The sequence below is a fragment of the Nerophis lumbriciformis genome, linkage group LG27 (genome assembly GCF_033978685.3).
Source record: "Nerophis lumbriciformis linkage group LG27, RoL_Nlum_v2.1, whole genome shotgun sequence".
Lineage (NCBI taxonomy): Eukaryota > Metazoa > Chordata > Actinopteri > Syngnathiformes > Syngnathidae > Nerophis > Nerophis lumbriciformis.
This window is the reverse complement of record NC_084574.2, coordinates 30,432,501-30,451,289: the sequence shown is the minus strand read 5'-3', so window position 1 is coordinate 30,451,289 and position 18,789 is coordinate 30,432,501. Positions and strand designations below refer to the sequence as shown.

The window sequence follows — 18,789 nt, the reverse complement described above, 5'->3', positions numbered from 1 at the left end:
GAGTCGGGACCCGGGGTGGACCGCTTGCCTGTGCATCGGCTGGGAACATCTCTGCGCTGCTGAACCGTCTCCGCTCGGGATGGTGTCCCTCTGGCCCCACTATGGACTGGACTCTTACTATTATGTTGGATCCACTATGGACCGGACTCTCACAATATTATGTCAGACCCACTCGACATCCATTGCTTTCGGTCTCCCCTAGAGGGGGGGGGGGTTACCCACATATGCGGTCCTCTCCAAGGTTTCTCATAGTCATTCACATCGACGTCCCACTGGGGTGAGTTTTTCCTTGCCCGTATGTGGGCTTTGTACCGAGGATGTCGTTGTGGCTTGTGCAGCCCTTTGAGACACTTGTGATTTAGGGCTATATAAATAAAGATTGATTGATTGATTGATGATATTTTTTTTTATCATACCTTGTTTTATTTATAAACAACTACAGTTAAAAATAAGTGTTTTACATCAGAGAGACCTCAAATACAGAACATAAAAACACAAAGTAAAAGACGAGTACATATATATATATATACTATATATATATGGGATTTGTTATATATGGTATATATTATATACTGTATATATAATACGTAAATATGACATATGTTATATTTATAGCGCTACTATCATACATTTTCAGTCTACTTCATACCTTTTGTTTTCGCCCTCTTTTTGTGCCCTTGTGTGCATTACCCTTTCCATCCTTATCCTTTCCATCCTTTGTAACTGAGCCACTGTGTGGAACAATTACCCTTGTGGATCATTAAAGTCTAAGTCTATTATTCATTGCATTTTTGCAGATACCCATCATGAAGCTTAATTTAAACATTAGAAATACTACTCATAAATACACATATTTCTTTGAAAGAAAAAAAAACATGTGTTGTTGTAACAAACAATAGATTTCTGATTATTTAGACATAACGATATAACATATGTACATCACATAATTATACAGCGTAGTTTATACTCCCACTAGTTTTTGGCAGGTTTCACTTCAAGGCAGGAACCCAAAGGTGTGTTTCTCCACCTGCTCTACAGCAAAAACTTGTTTTCAGAGTCAGCCGCTCTATGATCTTTCTGCCGGACTCTTTCTATTACAAGGTAATTACAAGGTAAGCCTTACTAAAAATCTATATTTACATTCATTTATTCATAAGAATTGTTCGATGTTACAACTTTATTTATCTTTTTATTTATAGATCTTTATTTATAGATCTTTATGGCTCTGGAATATTCTGCCTCAAATTCTCACCGGCATGGAAAGTAAACAGGTTTTTAAAAAGAAAGTATTATTTTATCTGAGTCTTTAAATTAGTTTGCTCGTTGATGTTTTGTTTGGTTTTATATTGTGTAGTTATATTTATATGGTAATTATTATTCTGTGACTGTAAATTGTTTGCTTGTTTTCTTATTGATGCTTTTTTTTCTCTTTTTTTTTTTTCTGTGTTGTGTAGTTATAACTATATGCTTTTACTTGTAATTGTATTGAATTGTGGACCCCAGGAAGACTAGTGGGTTGTTGAGGCAACCAGCTAATGGGGATCCTTAATAAAAAAAAAAATCTAATCAAAAATCTGTGCTTATGCGATAGACCATGGTCCATGACAAAACTATTACTACTCCTACTACAACTAAAACGTTTGAATTTTATTTATAGGATCCACTACACCTCATTGGTCATGACATTTTTTTGTAAACCCACACAAGTACAGTATATCATCTTTTGTCTGTCATTTGTGGACAAAATAAACTGGATTGGAGAGTTTTACACAAATGTGCATATTTTATGATGAAAATGATTGGATTATCTACACTCTTTACTTCTTTTTTTTTTTAGTTTTAAGGCAAGTTCCAGGAATAAAATCACATATCAAATGTCCCCCCCCCCCCCCCCCCCCCAAAAAAAAACAAAACAAGACACCCACAAAATAAATAAGAAATTAAAATGAGGGAAAATAAATAAATGAAATTAACTAAAAAAAAAAATGTAAATGAAATTCAATTAAAAAAATTAAAGCTGCAAGCAGCGTTGTTCGGGCCCGCGTATTTGGCAGGTGCTAGTCCTAAGTGTCCCAATACTTTTGTCTACTTTTAGTCTGAAGTGTCCCAAGACTTTTGTCTAGTGTACCTACCTTGTCTGCATTGTGTGGGCACGTTGGTGCTTCCTGCTTTTAAGCAGCCATCTTAAAAAAACAGCATTGCAGCAGCATCAGCGCAGCGGGTCTTTGAAGGGTCATAAAATCAAAACCGGAGCAGTTAATTAAAAAGCGCTTCTGTTGTTGTAATCGCAAGGGTTCAATGTCTCTCCTGTGTTAGTTTGAAGGCGAAACGACAAACGCGCTCAGAGGAGTTCGTTTTTGAAGGAAGGTGACTGGTTTTTACAAAAAATTTGTTTTGAAGGGGGAATAGCAAACTTCCTGTTGATTTTTGCTGGGGGTAGTCAATTTATGAAATGTAGGTCTAAGTGAGACCTACGGAGAGGTTTTTGTTTCATGTCTCTCCGACCTTCCCAGTGGGAGTTACAGGCAGTTTTGTAATTTTTTTCTTCCGAGGAGCAGTTTTTTATCAGTTTTATTCAAAAATTGCTGTAGAGGGCAATTTTTAAATTTGGGGTTAGGTTTCTTTATTAGATTGCAATTTTTGCCAGTCCTGATGTGTGCGTTGAGTTCGGTGAGTTTTGAAGCGTGTTAAGGGGGTCAAATTACAGCTCAAAGAAGCAAAACTGACTGTTTTTAGTACTTTTTTGTCTTGAAGGGGGAATTGCCAACTTCCTGTTGATTTTAGCCCGAGGATGTACAATTATGAGAACTAGGTCTAAGTCAGACCTACATAGAGGATTTTGTTTCATGTTTTTCCGACCTTCCTAGTGGGAGTTACAGGCAGTCTAGTTTTGTTTTTTCCTAGGGGGCGCTAGAGCGCAATTTTGAGTTTTGAGGTTTGGTTTTTTGATAAAAAGTTTTGCCGTATATTACTGATGTGTGTGCAAAATTTGGTGAGTTTTGAAGCATGTTAAGGGGGTGAAAGTAGTGCGCAAAGCTGCGGAAGAATAATAATAAGAAAGAATAAAACCTTAGAAAAATAATAGGTCCTTATGTCCCATTGCATAAGGACTCCCTTTGGGAGTCCTTTTGCAATGGGCCATTGCGGGCCCTAATAAATTAAATATATACGTGGCATTTTAGTCGGGGTTAAATTGAAGATCAGTTTCTTTGACATATTCATGGAAAGCACTCCCAAATTCTTGGAATTGTGTAGAACTATTCGTAGTCAGTCTTATCTTCTTCAGTATGAGGAAATAAAGAATAGCTCTAACCAGGCGGGTGTGGCACGGAGGTCACCCTTTACTTTTAATTCAACAGATTAATAGTTATTTTCATGATGATTTTACTTGTATTCATGATTTTGCCAGGATGATTTTTGTGATTATTTTATTTTTATTCATGAATTAATTCACCCGGTCAATGTTATGCATGTGTAATTCCCTTTGAATGGCCTACAAATTGTGCTCCATTTATAAACTTGCCTTGCCTTTTACTGAAACTGCAAGAGAGCCGTTATTGCCTGTCAGTTAGGTTATATTTTGCGGTAAACAGTGTAAAGGTTCACCACATCACACGGAGGCGTATAACTATTCGATATTTGGTCACCTTATTGACAGGCACAACATTTTAGAAATGTATTTATTTATTATCACGCAATGCACTTTATAAACATTGTAGAGTTTATTCCATGATCTTACATGACAGTTTTTATTATTATCAGTATCCTTAGTTTCTGTAATTATTTTCTGCTCTTAAGGTTTACACTTCCTGTTTGCCACCACCACTTGTCGGAATGCAGGCTCACCCACCTGGTTGCCAAATAGCTCCAGATCATTTTCCTTTGTAACTTGATGCACTGCATAGCTTTCTCTATTCTTCCTGTGCATTTCCCTGCTGCACTTTTTTCATTTTATCCCCTGATATAAAGGGTTCTTACTAGCACTTGGCCTGCTGTCTCCACATCCTGGGGTCCAGATCAAGAGAACATAACAGTATCTAGATGAAAAAATTGGATTTTATTTTGGATTTGGAGAAGACAATTTTCCTTTTAGCCTGCTTTTTGCCATTACAACAACACTTCTGACGTGTGTTTGACTTGTTTATCATGAGTGTTCTATCCACTTGATCTGAATATGCTTATTAAAAAGTAATAATAATGTCATGGCTATTTCCATTGATACATGCATGCACATGTAGAGCAGATCATTATCATAGGACTCACTGTAAAAATGTTCATAGTAAATTCACAACAAATTTACTGGCTAATAATTGCATTACTTTCACAGTAACATTTACAGTAATTTACTGCGAAATTTTCTTACAGCAATTATTTTGTAACCGCAAAGCTGGGATTTTACGGTAAGTTAAAACAAAGTTAGAACTAAATGCCACGACTTCACGGTTGCAATTTTATAGCTAATTACAATAAAATTACAAACTAAATACCCTGACTTCACAATTGTAATTTAATAGTTAATTATCTCTCTGCAGTGTGTGCAACGAAGTCTACATAACTCCTTAAAAGACAATTCAGTTAGAATTTATGATAATTTATTGTGATAGGACTATGATTAGTGTTTTACTGTGAAAATAAGTTATTTGCTGTGAAAATTGATTACAGTAATTCAATGTGAAAAAATATTGTTAAATGCTGGGAAATCCTGGTATTTTTTTTACAGTGCTAGTACAAAACCCAAAACCAGTGAAGTTGGCGCGTTGTGTAAATGGTAAATAAAAACAGAATACAATGATTTGCAAATCCTTTTCAACTTATATTCAATTGAATAGACTGCAAAGACAATATATATAATGTTGGAACTGAGAAACGTATTTTTTTTTTGGGGAAAATAATCATTAACTTAGAATTTAATGGCAGCAACACATTGCAAAAAATGTTGGTACAGGGGGCATTTTTACCACTGTGTTACATGGCCTTTCCTTTTAACAACACTCAGTAAACGTTTGGGAACTGAGGAGACCAATTTTTGAAGCTTTTCAGGTGGAATTTTTTCCCCATTCTTGCTTGTGTCAGGCTTGTCCCTGACAGTTTGGTTAGGTTTTAGTTTTTCCTCTGTGTTTGTTTTATTTCCTGTCAGCGTTCTTATTTTGGTTGTTTCCTGCTTGTCTCCCTGAGCGCTGTTTCCCCTCAGCTGCGGCAGATTGGCACCTGGCCACACCTGTTGTCAATCAGCCAGCTGCTATTTAGACCTGATTTGACCTCCAGTCAGGGCTGGAGTATTGTCGTTACTACCTGTCGTTAAAGCTGTATGCTGATTCCGGATAGCTGTTAGCCGTCTTCTAGGTCCTGTTTTCCTGGTATCCTGTTTCCTGTCTCCTAGTTCCTGGTTTGTGTTTTCTTTATTTTGGACATTAAATTATGTTTTCCTGCACAAAGCCTGCCATCTCTGCATCTTGGGGGTCGTCACCAACACCTTGTGACAGCTTGATGTACAGCTTAAGTTGTTCAACAGTCCGGGATCTCCGTTGTGGTATTTTAGGCTTCATAATGCGCCACACATTTTCAATGAGAGACAGGTCTGGACTACAGGCAGGCCAGTCTAGTACGCGCACTCTTTTACTATGAAGCCACGCTGTTGTAACACGTGGCTTGGCATTGTCTTGCTGAAATAAGCAGGGGCGTCCATGATAACGTTGCTTGGATGGCAACAAATGTTGCTCCAAAACCTGTACGTACCTTTCAGCGTTAATGATGCCTTCACAGATGTGTAAGTTACCCATGCCTTGGGCACTAATACACCCCCATACCATCACACATGCTGGCTTTTCAACTTTGCGCCTATATTAATCCGGATGGTTCTTTTCCTCTTTGGTCCAGAGGACACGACGTCCACAGTTTCCAAAAACAATTTGAAATGTGGACTCGTCAGACCACAGAACACTTTTCCACTTTGTATCAGTCCATCTTAGATGAGCTCAGGCCCAGCGAAGCCGACGGCGTTTCTGGGTGTTGTTGATAAACGTTTTTTGCCTTGCATAGGAGAGTTTTAACTTGCACTTACAGATGTAGCGACCAACTGTAGTTACTGACAGTGGGTTTCTGAAGTGTTCCTGAGCCCATGTGGTGATATCCTTTACACACTGATGTCGCTTGTTGATGCAGTACAGCCTGAGGGATCGAAGGTCACGGGCTTAGCTGCTTACGTGCAGTGATTTCTCCAGATTCTCTGAACCCTTTGATGATATTACGGACCGTAGATGATGAAATCCCTAAATTCCTTGCAATAGCTGGTTGAGAAAGGTTTTTCTTAAACTGTTCACGCATTTGTTGACAAAGTGGTGACCCTCGCCCCATCCTTGTTTGTGAATGACTGAGCATTTCATGGAATCTACTTTTATACCCAATCATGGCACCCACCTGTTCCCAATGTGCCTGTTCACCTGTGGTATGTTCCAAATAAGTGTTTGATGAGCATTCCTCAACTTTATCAGTATTTATTGCCACCTTTCCCAACTTCTTTGTCACGTGTTGCAGACATCAAATTCTAAAGTTAATGATTATTTGCAAAAAAAAAAAAGTTTATCAGTTTGAACATCAAATATGTTATCTTTGTAGCATATTCAACTGAATATGGGTTGAAAATTATTTGCAAATCATTGTATTCCGTTTATATTTACATCTAACACAATTTCCCAACTCATATGGAAACGGGGTTTGTAATAAAATATCTAAACGGGGGTTAGATTAGATATTACAGCCATTTTCTTTGTTATTTACAGTGTAACACCTACATACCAGCAGGCACAAAGGAAATGACTCTCACAGAATCCCGGGACCCATTCGTCAGAGGTGCTGCTCCAACCCTAGCGGCAGGGAGGAAATGGAATCCATCTGCAGCAGTCACAGTGGCAAAGACTGCCCTCAGACACCGGGATATAGTGGGGCATGTCCAATATGGCAGAGGGGGCCTTGGTTTGTAAGCAACAACACCCACGTGGCAAAAGGCAACTGCAACCGAACGGCGGCACATGGTGGTGGAGGAAGTGCGCCACCAGGAGGAAGCAGCCAGGTGTGCCAAGGCAGTCTCCCAAGCCCAGCAGGGCCGCTGGATAAGGTGGGAGGGCGTGGAGAAGAGAACAATCACGTGGAACGAAATATGGAGCATGGAGTCTAAAAGACTAAGTTTCATCATTAGAGCCACATATGATGTCCTGCCCTCTCCAACCAACCTACATCTCTGGTATGGAGAGGACCCAGCCTGTCTCCAGTGTACAGCCCCAGCAACCCTCAAACACATCTTGGTTGGTTGCAAGACCAGTCTGACTCAAGGGAGATACACCTGGCGCCACAACCAAGTACTGAAGTGCTTGGCTGCCGAACTTGAGAACAAGAGAGTAGTCACCAATGCCATGCCTCTAAATGCTCAGGCTACCTTCCCACACAAAACAACTTTCAAGGAGAGAAACGGCGGACCAAGCCATCACCTCCAGACTTAGGCCCACTGAACGCAGCCCGAGATTGGGAAATGCGGGTAGATCTCAGCCAGAGGCTTATCTTCCCACCCGAAATTGCAGCAACCAGCCTGCGCCCAGACCTGGTCCTCTGGTCCATGTCCTGCCGCCGTGTCTTCATCGTTGAGCTAACGGTCCCATGGGAGGACGCCATCGATGAAGCATTCGAACGGAAGAGGCTGCGATATGCCAACTTGGCAGCTGAAGCAGAGGCAAGGGGCTGGGACGTGAAGGTGTGGCCAGTGGAGGTGGGCTGTAGAGGCTTTGTAGCCAGTTCCACCACAAGGCTCCTGAAAGAAGTAGGAATCAGAGGACAGGCCCAACGCAAGGCTATTAAAGAACTTGCCACCGCAGCAGAACGGAGCAGTCACTGGCTGTGGCTGAAGCGCAGGGATGCAGCATGGGCTGCCAAATAACCACGTGGTGCCACCATGCGACACACACCCAGGTCTGATCAGCCTGTGGTGGGCCAACCTCGGCAGAGGGTGTCTTGTGATAAATGGCCGAAACGCCCAATGACGTCGGGGAACACAACTGAAGATGTGTTGTACTGGTGGCACCACATGATTATTGCCAAACTCCACCCCACCCAAGAGGACATCTCCAACCCCATTTAATTGTTGTGCTGAATATTTAGGGATCTTTAACAACTAGTCCTATTAAGAATCCATTAAAACAACGTTGATAACTTGCTGAATTAGGTCCTGACGTTGAGCAACTCAAACATAACATTAAAAAAAAAACATGCTTTTTGACGACGTTTAATCAATGTTGAGTTCTTACGTTGATTAGACCCTTGGATTTTGATCATTTCCCAACCAATATTCTACAACACAAATACAACGTTGAAACAACATGCTTTTTGACAACATTTATTCAACGTCAGGTTATGACGTTAATTTGACCATTGACATTTGGTAGATTCCCAACCAACAACGTGGATCCAACGTTAGACATCAACGTTGTCTCAGTTTACAAATACAACTATTTTGCAAAGTTGTTTCAAAGTCAGTTTTAAAGGACATGTTGTCAAGACTTGGTCCTGGGTGTTTGCTTTTCCGGAAGGCAACGGAAAGTTGGCTAGGGCGAGACGGGAATGTAAGTACATCATTTATTTTATAATTACTAAAACAAAAAGAAGTAAACAACAGGCGCGCACAATGGCGGAGAACAAACTATGAAACCAAAAAGACTCTAAACATGGAACAAAAACTTACTTTGGCATGGGACATGAAGCATGATCTAAGAGGATGAAGAGTGTGTAGAGCATAAATGCAATGTTGCCAGCCAGACAAACTGAAAACAATGAACTTAAATACTACAGACATGATTAGTGAAAACAGGTGCGTGACTCAAAACGTGAAACAGGTGCGTGACGTGACAGGTGGAAACTAATGGTTGCTATGGTGACAAAACAAACAAAAGTGCACAAAAAGTCCAAAAACAAAACCGAACATGACTAAAACAAAACATGATCATACAGACATGACACATGCATGTATAATCAACGTTGTATCAATGTCTTGTGCCTGCTGGGATTGCATTGTTTTCATTTCATTTGTTTTCCATCCCATCCATCCATTTTCTACCACTTATTCCCTTTGGGGTCTCGGGGGGCGCTGGAGCCTATCTCAGCTACAATCGGGCGGAAGGCGGGGTACACCCTGGACAAGTCGCCACCTCACATTGATTTATTTATTTCAGGCAATGACATAAAAAAGTACAAAGTTGACAACACATAATAATATAAATTAATATAGTGCAAAGGGTAATGTATAGTATGTAATGCATGATTGTCCAGTTTTGCCTGAAAGGGAGTGGGAAGAAGACAATTTATTTAATCCCACCTCCAGTTCTCAATTCAGTGATTATTCACATGAGTTTCACTCTTACTTTGTTCAAGGATTATAATACAGATGTTGTATCATAGTGGCATTACCACAGGTAACAATAATTATTACACTGTAACAATAATTTGTATCAACAATGTAGGAATGTTTTAGTATCTTTAATGTACAAAATATATCAAAGTGGCCCTCCATTCCTTCAATTTTTTTGGTGCGCGGCCCTCATTGGAAAAACGTAGGACATCCCTGTTGTAGACCTACAGCACCACCACTGAATGTATTTATTTGTTGAGCCTTTTGAGCACAATCTTTGTGAATAGGAAAAAAATCCTAAACAAAGGACAATAGTACATTTTTGACCCTGCCTCTTCAAAAAAAAACGTAGTAACAAAGTATCGGTATCAATCAATCAATCAAAGTTGACTTATATACACTGCAAAAACTGAGATCTAAGTAAGATTAAATATCTCAAATAAGGGTGATATTTGCGTATTTTCTGTCTGATAAGATAATTCTTCTCACTAAGCAGATTTTATGTTAGAGTGTTTTACTTGTTTTAAGGGTTTTGGTCCTAAATGATCTCAGTAAGATATTACAGCTTGTTGCTTTGATGACCGATATTGAGTAAAACATGCTTGAAACTAGAATACCAACTGTTGCAAAGCTGTGTCATCAACACTCATAAATATAAAACAACTTTTTTAAAGTAATACTTTCTTATTTCAAGCATGTAAAAAAAAAAAAATCATGACTTTGACACAATTGTGTCTCATAATTAAAACGGATGACAGACAAATGGACTTTGCTGTTTTATTTTCAATGAAACAATAGAAAATACGTACTCATGTAGTAGTACAGTTGTTATTAGTGAGAATATACTTATTTTAAGGTATTTTTGGGTTCATTGAGGTTAGCTAATTTGACTTGTTTTGGAAAGTCTTGACAAGCCAAATTTTCTTGTTCTATTGGCAGATAGTTCAAATAAAATACCCCTAATTTTTGTATTTCTTTTTCTTGTTTTTGAACACTGACTTTTTGCAGTGTAGCCCTAAATCACAAGTGTCTCAAAGGGCTGTATCGCCGATACCAGCTTGAATGGTATCCGATCGCAAAGAATATCAGCGGTATCGCACGTCACTTGTTATTTGTTGTAGACCAGGTCCTTTGTATTTGAGTAATATTTAACATTAAGCATCGTTGATAAAGGAAGAGATGTTCAATTAAGCAGCGTACTTTACCGTGATATGTTGGAGCTTTTATTCTTTTTGTCTAAAATGATCCGTTAATTGCACTCTCTCTAGCACGCCACATCATGCAGGTGGCAGAAGTTGATCCATTCACTATCCCACCCCCACAATACTCTGGTCCCCGCGAAACTGTGATAACCCACCAAAGTCAGATGGCCGTGCATACTGGTGAGACATCAGAGAAATCCATCTAACAATCTGTATATAAGCATATATCTTTAAGTATTACTTCATTTTTCAGTTGAAGTACCTGCTGTCCAGCATGCTGCACCTGCTGTCCAGTATGCTGCACCTGCTGTCCAGTATGCTGCACCTGCTGTACCTGCTGTCCAGTATGCTGTACCTCAGTTTCAGGTTGTGCACACTGGTGAGTCTTTTTGCTTTTATGTCAGAGTGACCTGTGTTTTCTTTATGTTATATCCATATGCGCCGATACCGTCAATCTTGTTGTTGTTAATTTTGTGGCGAGTTTGGTCCGTTTTACATCAAATGAAAGTTGCATATCATATAGTCTCTAATCAACAAAGTCTAACCAAGATTTCATTGTGCCCAATAATGAACTAAAGACGCAATCATCTTGACTTTGACACATTGCACACGAGCGAATAAAGCGCATGCTTATTCAACAGCCATACATGTCACACTAAGAATGGCCGTATGAACAATGCCAACACTGTCATAAAGACGTGCCGTATAGTGAAACCACACTAAACACTACAGAACAAATTCACAGAATTCCCTGCAGCACCAACTCTACCGGGACGCTACAATATAAACAAATGCCATTGGTGGATCTACACCTAACATCCACTGCAGTGACGTGCGGTGAGGTTCATGGCTGGTGAGGCACTGACTTCATCACAGTCAGATTTACAAACATATGAACCCTAAAGAGTATCTTAACACCATTCGATTGGCAGCAGTTAACGGGTTATGTTTAAAAGCTCATATCAGCATTCTTCCCTGCTTGGCACTCAGCATCAAGGGTTGGAATTGGGGGTTAAATCACCAAAAATGATTCCCGGGCGCAGCGCCGCTGCTGCCCACTGCTCCCCTCACCTCCCAGGGGGAGACCAAGGGGATGGGTCAAATGCAGAGGACAAATTTCACCACACCTAGTGTGTGTGTGACAATCATTGGTACTTTAACTTAACTTTAACTTTACACATACAAACTGTAGCACACAAAAAAGCACATTTAATTAAAAAAAACGTTATTATGGTCTTACCTTTACTTATAAATGAAGTCCATGCGCAGCTCCTTTTGAACAAAAGCATCGATAACTTGTTTATAGAAGTCTTCCTTATCTTTCTTCAGTTTTAAAAGTCTCTCTGTCTCGATGGAGATCTTCCTTTAAGTATTACCTCCTGCTTCGATTGAAAGTCCAGTTTAGAAAACTGTTTTATTTTAACTCCATGTTAATAGTCCAGGCAAGAGGAAAAAATAAACGATCGCTGCTAACTGTTGCTGATTGTTGTCACTTCTTCTGCAGCCGAGTAGTCGCAGAAATGCTCTCTGGAATCACTACCGCCCTCTACCACCAGGAGACGCTATTACTGCGAGCCTCACACAGTGCGTCTTCGCAGCAGTTTTATGATTGCTCAGCACAAGAAATACGTTACACACATGCAGTTGTTGACAAAATACACTGTACATTATATACCTCAGCTAACTAAACTATGGAAATGTATAATATAATTCATATAGCAATACGGTCTCACTGCACAGCAGGCCAGCAGTTAGCGGAGTCATTGCGCAAATCCATGGTGAGGCTCAACTGAGTGAACTGGCTGCTGACTCACCGCAAGTCTCTTCTCAGTATTTGAACGGCAAATGTGAAAATTCAGCGATTTTGAATAAAAAAATAATCTAAAACTGGTTAAGTTAAATGGAAAATAACATTATAGCATAATCACTGGATACATATAACAATTTAATTTTTTTTTTTCTTTTAAAATTTTTTTTCTTTCCATGACAAGAACAAGAAAGTTTGATCATATTACGCCTATACTGGCTCACCTGCACTGGCTTCCTGTGCACTTAAGATGTGACTTTAAGGTTTTACTACTTACGTATAAAATACTGCACGGTCTAGCTCCGTCCTATCTTGTCGATTGCATTGTACCATATGTCCCGGCAAGAAATCTGCGTTCAAAGAACTCCGGCTCATTAGTGATTCCCAGAGCCAAAAAAAAGTCTGCGGGCTATAGAGCGTTTTCTATTCGGGCTCCAGTACTATGGAATGCCCTCCCGGTAACAATTAGAGATGCTACCTCAGTAGAAGCATTTAAGTCCCATCTTAAAACTCATTTGTATACTCTAGCCTTTAAATAGCCCCCCTGTTAGACCAGTTGATCTGCCGTTTCTTTTCTTTTCTCCTCTGCTCCCCTTTTCCTTGAGGGGGGGGGGGGGGGGCACAGGTCCGGTGGCCATGGATGAAGTGCTGGCTGTCCAGAGTCGGGACCCGGGGTGGACCGCTCGCCTGTGCATCGGCAGGGAACATCTCTGCGCTGCTGACCCGTCTCCGCTCGGGATGGTGTCCTGCTGGCCCCACTATGGACTGGACTCTTACTATTATGTTGGATCCACTATGGACTAGACTCTCACAATATTATGTCAGACCCACTCGACATCCATTGCTTTCGGTCTCCCCTAGAGGGGGGGGGTTACCCACATATGCGGTCCTCTCCAAGGTTTCTCATAGTCATTCACATCGACGTCCCACTGGGGTGAGTTTTTCCTTGCCCGTATGTGGGCTTTGTACCGAGGATGTCGTTGTGGCTTGTGCAGCCCTTTGAGACACTTGTGATTTAGGGCTATATAAATAAAGATTGATTGATTGATTGATTGATGATGGCACGTGGGGCCCCGCCTCACCTGCCTCCCCTGACTGCACATCACTGATCCACTGTAATGATACCACGTACTATAGCGTATCTAGTCGCTACTACTTTGATTACATCGATATTTTTTAACACCACAAAAATCTTCTTTCGTTTTTTTTCAAAAGTATATTACGTTTATAAACTGAGGGAATATGTCCCTGGACACATGAGGACTTTGAATATGACCAATGTATGATCCTGTAACTACATGGTATCGGATTGATACCCAAATTTGTGGTATCATCCAAAACTAATGTAAAGTATCAAACAACAGAAGAATAAGTGATTATTACATTTTAACAGAAGTGTAGATAGAACATGTTGAAACAGAAAACAGATAATGAACAAGAAGATTGATGTCAAAACGTGGTCCTTGGGGTTTGTTTTCCCGGAATGCAAAGGAAAGTTGGCGCGGGCAAGGCGTGAATGTAAGTACATATTTATTTATAACACTAACAAACTACAAAAAAGGAAGCAAACAAAAGGCGCGCACAATGGCGGAGAACAAACTTGACTAATGAAACCAAAAGACTAGCACAAAGGCAATTAACTATGAACACGAAACAAAAACACTTACTGTGGCATGGCATGAAGCATGAACTATAGTAAACAGGAATCTCATGGGTAGCAGAGGTAGTATGGATGGATAGGATAATGTCACCAGGACGATCAGCAGGAACAGACAGTCTTAAATAGCAGTGACATTATTCATGACAGGTGTGCGAGTGCAAAGCGTGAGACAGGTGCGTGACATGACAGGTGGAAACTAATGGGTTGCTATGGTGACAAAACAAACAAGAGTGCACAAAGAGTCCAAAAACAAAACCGAACATGACTAAAACAAAAACATGATCAACAGACATGACAATTAATAATTCATTTTGTACCACTTGTCCTTAATAATGTTGACAAAATAATAGAATGTCTCTTTTTGTTTATCTTAAAACTGAGTGCTACTGTATATAGTATGTCCTTGGTTGGAATTTAATTTGATAATATTATATTTATTTTACCGCATTATATGTTATTCTATTGTAAATATTGTAAATTCTGAGAGAGTTGTGTGAGCTGAGAGGTATCTGAGCAAAATTGTCTTTAATGATTGTCTGTAATTGTTTGTTGTGTAACTTGTCCTGTGTTGTACTGTATTGTGTTCATTGAAAACGAGATGCGGCATCTCAAGGGGTTTTCCATTAATAATAATACATTCAAATGATAAATGACACAATATGTTACTGCATATGTCAGCAGACTAAATTAGGAGCCTTTGTTTGTTTACTTACTACTAAAAGACAAGTTGTCTAGTATGTTCACTATTTTATTTAAGGACAAAATTGCAATAAGAAACATATGTTTAATGTACCCTAAGATTTTTTGGGTTAAAATAAAGCCAATAATGACATTTTTTGCGGTCCAATTTATTTAGAAAAGTACCGAAATACATTTGGTACCGGTACCAAAATATTGGTATCGGGACAACACTAATTCACCCACTGACAGAAAAGTAGATGGGCGCCTATGGTTATATCTGTTTGTTTTTGTGATTGTAGCACCGCAGAGCCTGCTCACAGATCTTCCCGGACAGGTGACGTGTAGTAATTGCCATACTCATTGCATTACTCGAACCCGCTACAAAACTGGAACACTGACTTGGATCATTGTTATCACGCTCCTACTGTTGTGGTGAGTTGAAACCGACACGTTCATATCAATACAACATATTTTTTTGACTCTGTTCTGGTGCTTCTCCCCTCACAGCTTATGGCCCTTCGCTTTTATCCCGTTGTGCATTGATACATGCAAGGATGTGGAGCATTCCTGCTCCACCTGTGGCACCGTGCTCCATGTACATAAACAAATATAACACACAGTCACCTCTGCACAATACCATCTCAAAACACACTGCAGACAGTATATACTTCATTAATAGCTGTTGCTACAATAGTACCTCAGTTTTTTCGTAGGATGCGATAGGAAGTCGGCCCGCTATGACGTCATCCTTCGTTGACTCTATATCATACTTGCCAACTTTGAGACCTTCGAATTCGGGTGATTGGAGGGGGGATTGGTGTTGAGGTGTGGGGGGTGCAGGGTTTGGTGGTAGCGGGGGTGTATATAGTAGCCCGGAAGAGTTAGGGGTGCAAGGGATTCTGGGTATTTGTTCTGTTGTGTTTATGTTGTGTTACGGTGCGGATGTTCTCCCGAAATGTGTTTGTCATTCTTGTTTGGTGTGGGTTCACAGTGTGGCGCATATTTGCAACAGTGTTAAAGTTGTTCATACGGCCACCCTCAGTGTGACCTGTATGGCTGTTGATCAAGTATGTCTTGCAGTCACTTTCATGTGTATGCAGAAACCGCATACAACATGTGACTGGGCCGGCACGCTGTTTGTATGGTGAAAAAGCGGATACGTCGACAGGTTGTAGAGGACGCTAAAGGCAGTGCCGTCACGGCCCGCACAACACACTCAATCCCACAGCCCAAAGTATCGTTCACCTCCCCAAAGTTCATACAGCACATATATTTCCCCAAAGTCCCCAAAGTTACGTACGTGACATGCACATAGCGGCACGCACGTACGGGCAAGCGATCAAATGTTTGGAAGCCGCAGCTACGTACTCACGGTACCGTGTCTGCGTATCCAACTCAAAGTCCTCCTGGTAAGAGTCTCTGTTGTCCCAGTTCTCAACAGGCCAATGGTAAAGCTTGACTGTCATCTTTCGGGAATGTAAATAATGAAACACCGGCTGTGTTTGTGTTGTTGCTGCAGTCGGCCGCAATACACCGCTTCCCACCTACAGCTTTCTTCTTTGCTGTCTCCATTGTTCATTAAACAAATTGCAAAAGATTCACCAACACAGATGTCCAGAATACTGTGGAATTTTGCGATGAAAACAGATGACTTAATAGCTGGCCACCATGCTGTCCCAAAATGTCCGCTACAATCTGTGACGTCACGCGCAAACGTCATCATATCGAGACATTTTCATCAGGATATTTCGCGGGAAATTCAAAATTGCACTTTACTAATCTAATCCGGCCGTATTGGCATGTGTTGCAATGTTAAGATTTCATCATTGATATATAAACTATCAGACTGCGTGGTCGGTAGTAGTGGGTTTCAGTAGGCCTTTGATATTGTTGTCCGGGTGAAAATCGGGAGAAATTCGGGAGAACGGTTGCCCCGGTAGATTTTCAGGAGGGGCACTGAAATTCGGGAGTCTCCCGGTTGGCAAGTATGCTCTATATCGTTGTTTGCCAACTAGCCCAGTTACACCACAGGCCTCACAGAGAGGGTAGTGCAGCCCTCGACTGAGAGGATGGTGCTGGATCCAAAGTAGTTCTCCTCTAAGGTGAGACATGCCCCAATAAGAATGGTTTCGCTTTACGTTAAGATTAAGATTTGTTTTTTTTTCAAAGGGGGACAATGCAATTTCATAAAACACATGACTACACATGGTTAAAAAAAGACAGAATTAGCCAGAAGGCTAGTTTTCATCTGTAGTCCCTCGGCCATGATGTAAAAAAAGGCAGTAAAATTACAATTTAAAAGAAAAAGGGTAATACTTTAGTATGGGGAACATATTCACCATTAATTAGTTGCTTATTAACATGCAAATTAGTAACATATTGGCTCTTAATTAGTCATTATTAAGTACTTATTAATGCCTTATTCTGCATGTCCTTATTATACAACCAGTAAGCCATTAACTAAGAGTCTTCCCTCAATAACCTCAGAATTATTGCTTATTAGTAACCCTAACCCTAACCCTTATATGTTCCCCTAGTGTCCAAATGACTCTAAATGAAGTTTTTGTTCCCCAGAATATGTTCCCCATACTAAAGTGTTACCAGAAAAAGAAAAGAAAGAGAGACAAAAAGAAAAAAAGTACACAATACATATACGATATGATAAAATACAACATCACAACATAACATTTACCTTACTTACCGTATTTTTCGGACTATAAGTTGCAGTTTTTTTCATAGTTTCATAGTTTTCTCCAGTGCGATTTATATATGTTTTTTTTTTCTTTATTATACATTTTCGGCAGGTGCGACTTATACTCCGGTGCGACTTATACTCCGAAAAATACGGTACTTACTTCTGGTTTATTTGAAATAGGGACAGATACAGAAACACAGATATCTGAAACAGTCATCTAATTTATGCATCATAGTGTTTGTTGCCAAAGCTAATTTACAACACTTGTCCACAACAACAACAACAACAACAACACAGATCTAACATCATTAAAATAGGAAAATAAAATAATGAGGCAAAGAGGAGTCAATAATAATGATAATGGTAATAACACAGACAAAGTGCAAACTAGATAAAAGCCAATAATGATAATAATTATTATAATAATAACACAGACAAAGTGCAAACTAGATAAGAACCAATTAGTAAAAATTAGTAAAAACTAAACATGGGAACACGGTTGTTGCTCAACTAGCCACAATTGTGTTTGTTTTCTGAAAGTGGCAAGTAGAGAGTTCCATAGTTGTGGTCCTTTTATTGAAAAAGCAGTCTGGGCAAAAGATGTTCTACGAAATGGAACGCAACCGTTGCCTTTTGACGTTGCTCGGGTGGTAGATCTGGTAGCACTTTGCAGTCTTGTAATTGCCTTGCAGAGCAATTGGGGAGCAGAGTTATTTAAGCATTTAAAAACCAGTTTGACTGTGTGTAAACAAAATGAAATTGGTAAAACTTAAAATATTGTATTTGGTTAGAATTTGGCAATGATGATATCGTATACTCTTCTTGTCTAGGACTTTCAAGGCGCGGTTATAGAAACACTCAATGGTCTTGATTGATGACTGGTGTGCCTGGGACCATGTCGTTAAGCCATAAGAGATGTGTGAAAGAATCATTGAATTCATAAAAGTAAAAGCACAGCGAGTTAAACAGTTTCTTATAATCTTAAAATAGCCTAGCCTTCAGGGTTTTACACATAGCATCAAAACAGGCTCATCTTTTAGTGCGGGCAGCTGTAGGCGTTGATAAGCCACATTTTCAATTGTTTTGTGAAGGCCTTGTAAGTTGTGACCAGTTTAACCTCCTCAGGTACTGAGTTCCACACATTTGCGCTCCTTACTGACCAGGCCGACCTACTGAAAGTGATCCTGCGCAGAGGAATATAACAGTCACCTCTGACAGAGCCTGGAGTGACACTCTCACGGCTGTTTTTCTTTGGCTGATGAACTCTGCCAGAGGATCTGGAGCCAATACATGCAGTACTTTATAGGTCACTTTTAAGTCTGCAAATGTGTGAAGACTCTCCCAGTTTAAAAT

General features: G+C 40.0%; 1 protein-coding gene across 1 annotated transcript; it reads left to right on the top strand.

Annotated features, from left to right (window-relative positions):
• Positions 1-1,008: 1,008 nt before the first annotated feature.
• Positions 1,009-15,534, top strand: LOC133624523 (lipopolysaccharide-induced tumor necrosis factor-alpha factor homolog). Its single transcript, XM_061988151.2, has 5 exons — positions 1,009-1,101; positions 10,660-10,773; positions 10,847-10,972; positions 15,041-15,173; positions 15,249-15,534. Exons 2-5 carry the CDS (start codon positions 10,671-10,673, stop codon positions 15,352-15,354), a joined length of 468 nt encoding a protein of 155 aa, XP_061844135.2. The 5' UTR covers positions 1,009-1,101; positions 10,660-10,670; the 3' UTR covers positions 15,355-15,534.
• The last annotated feature ends 3,255 nt before the right edge of the window (positions 15,535-18,789 follow it).

Excerpts from the sequence above, each read along its gene's own strand:
- LOC133624523 (XM_061988151.2), top strand. The coding sequence starts at position 10,671 with ATGCAGGTGGCAGAAGTTGATCCATTCACTATCCCACCCCCACAATAC. Across the intron at positions 10,774-10,846 it reads TCAGATGGCCGTGCATACTG|TTGAAGTACCTGCTGTCCAG; the intron begins GTGAGACATCAG and ends TTCATTTTTCAG. Across the intron at positions 10,973-15,040 it reads GTTTCAGGTTGTGCACACTG|CACCGCAGAGCCTGCTCACA; the intron begins GTGAGTCTTTTT and ends TTGTGATTGTAG.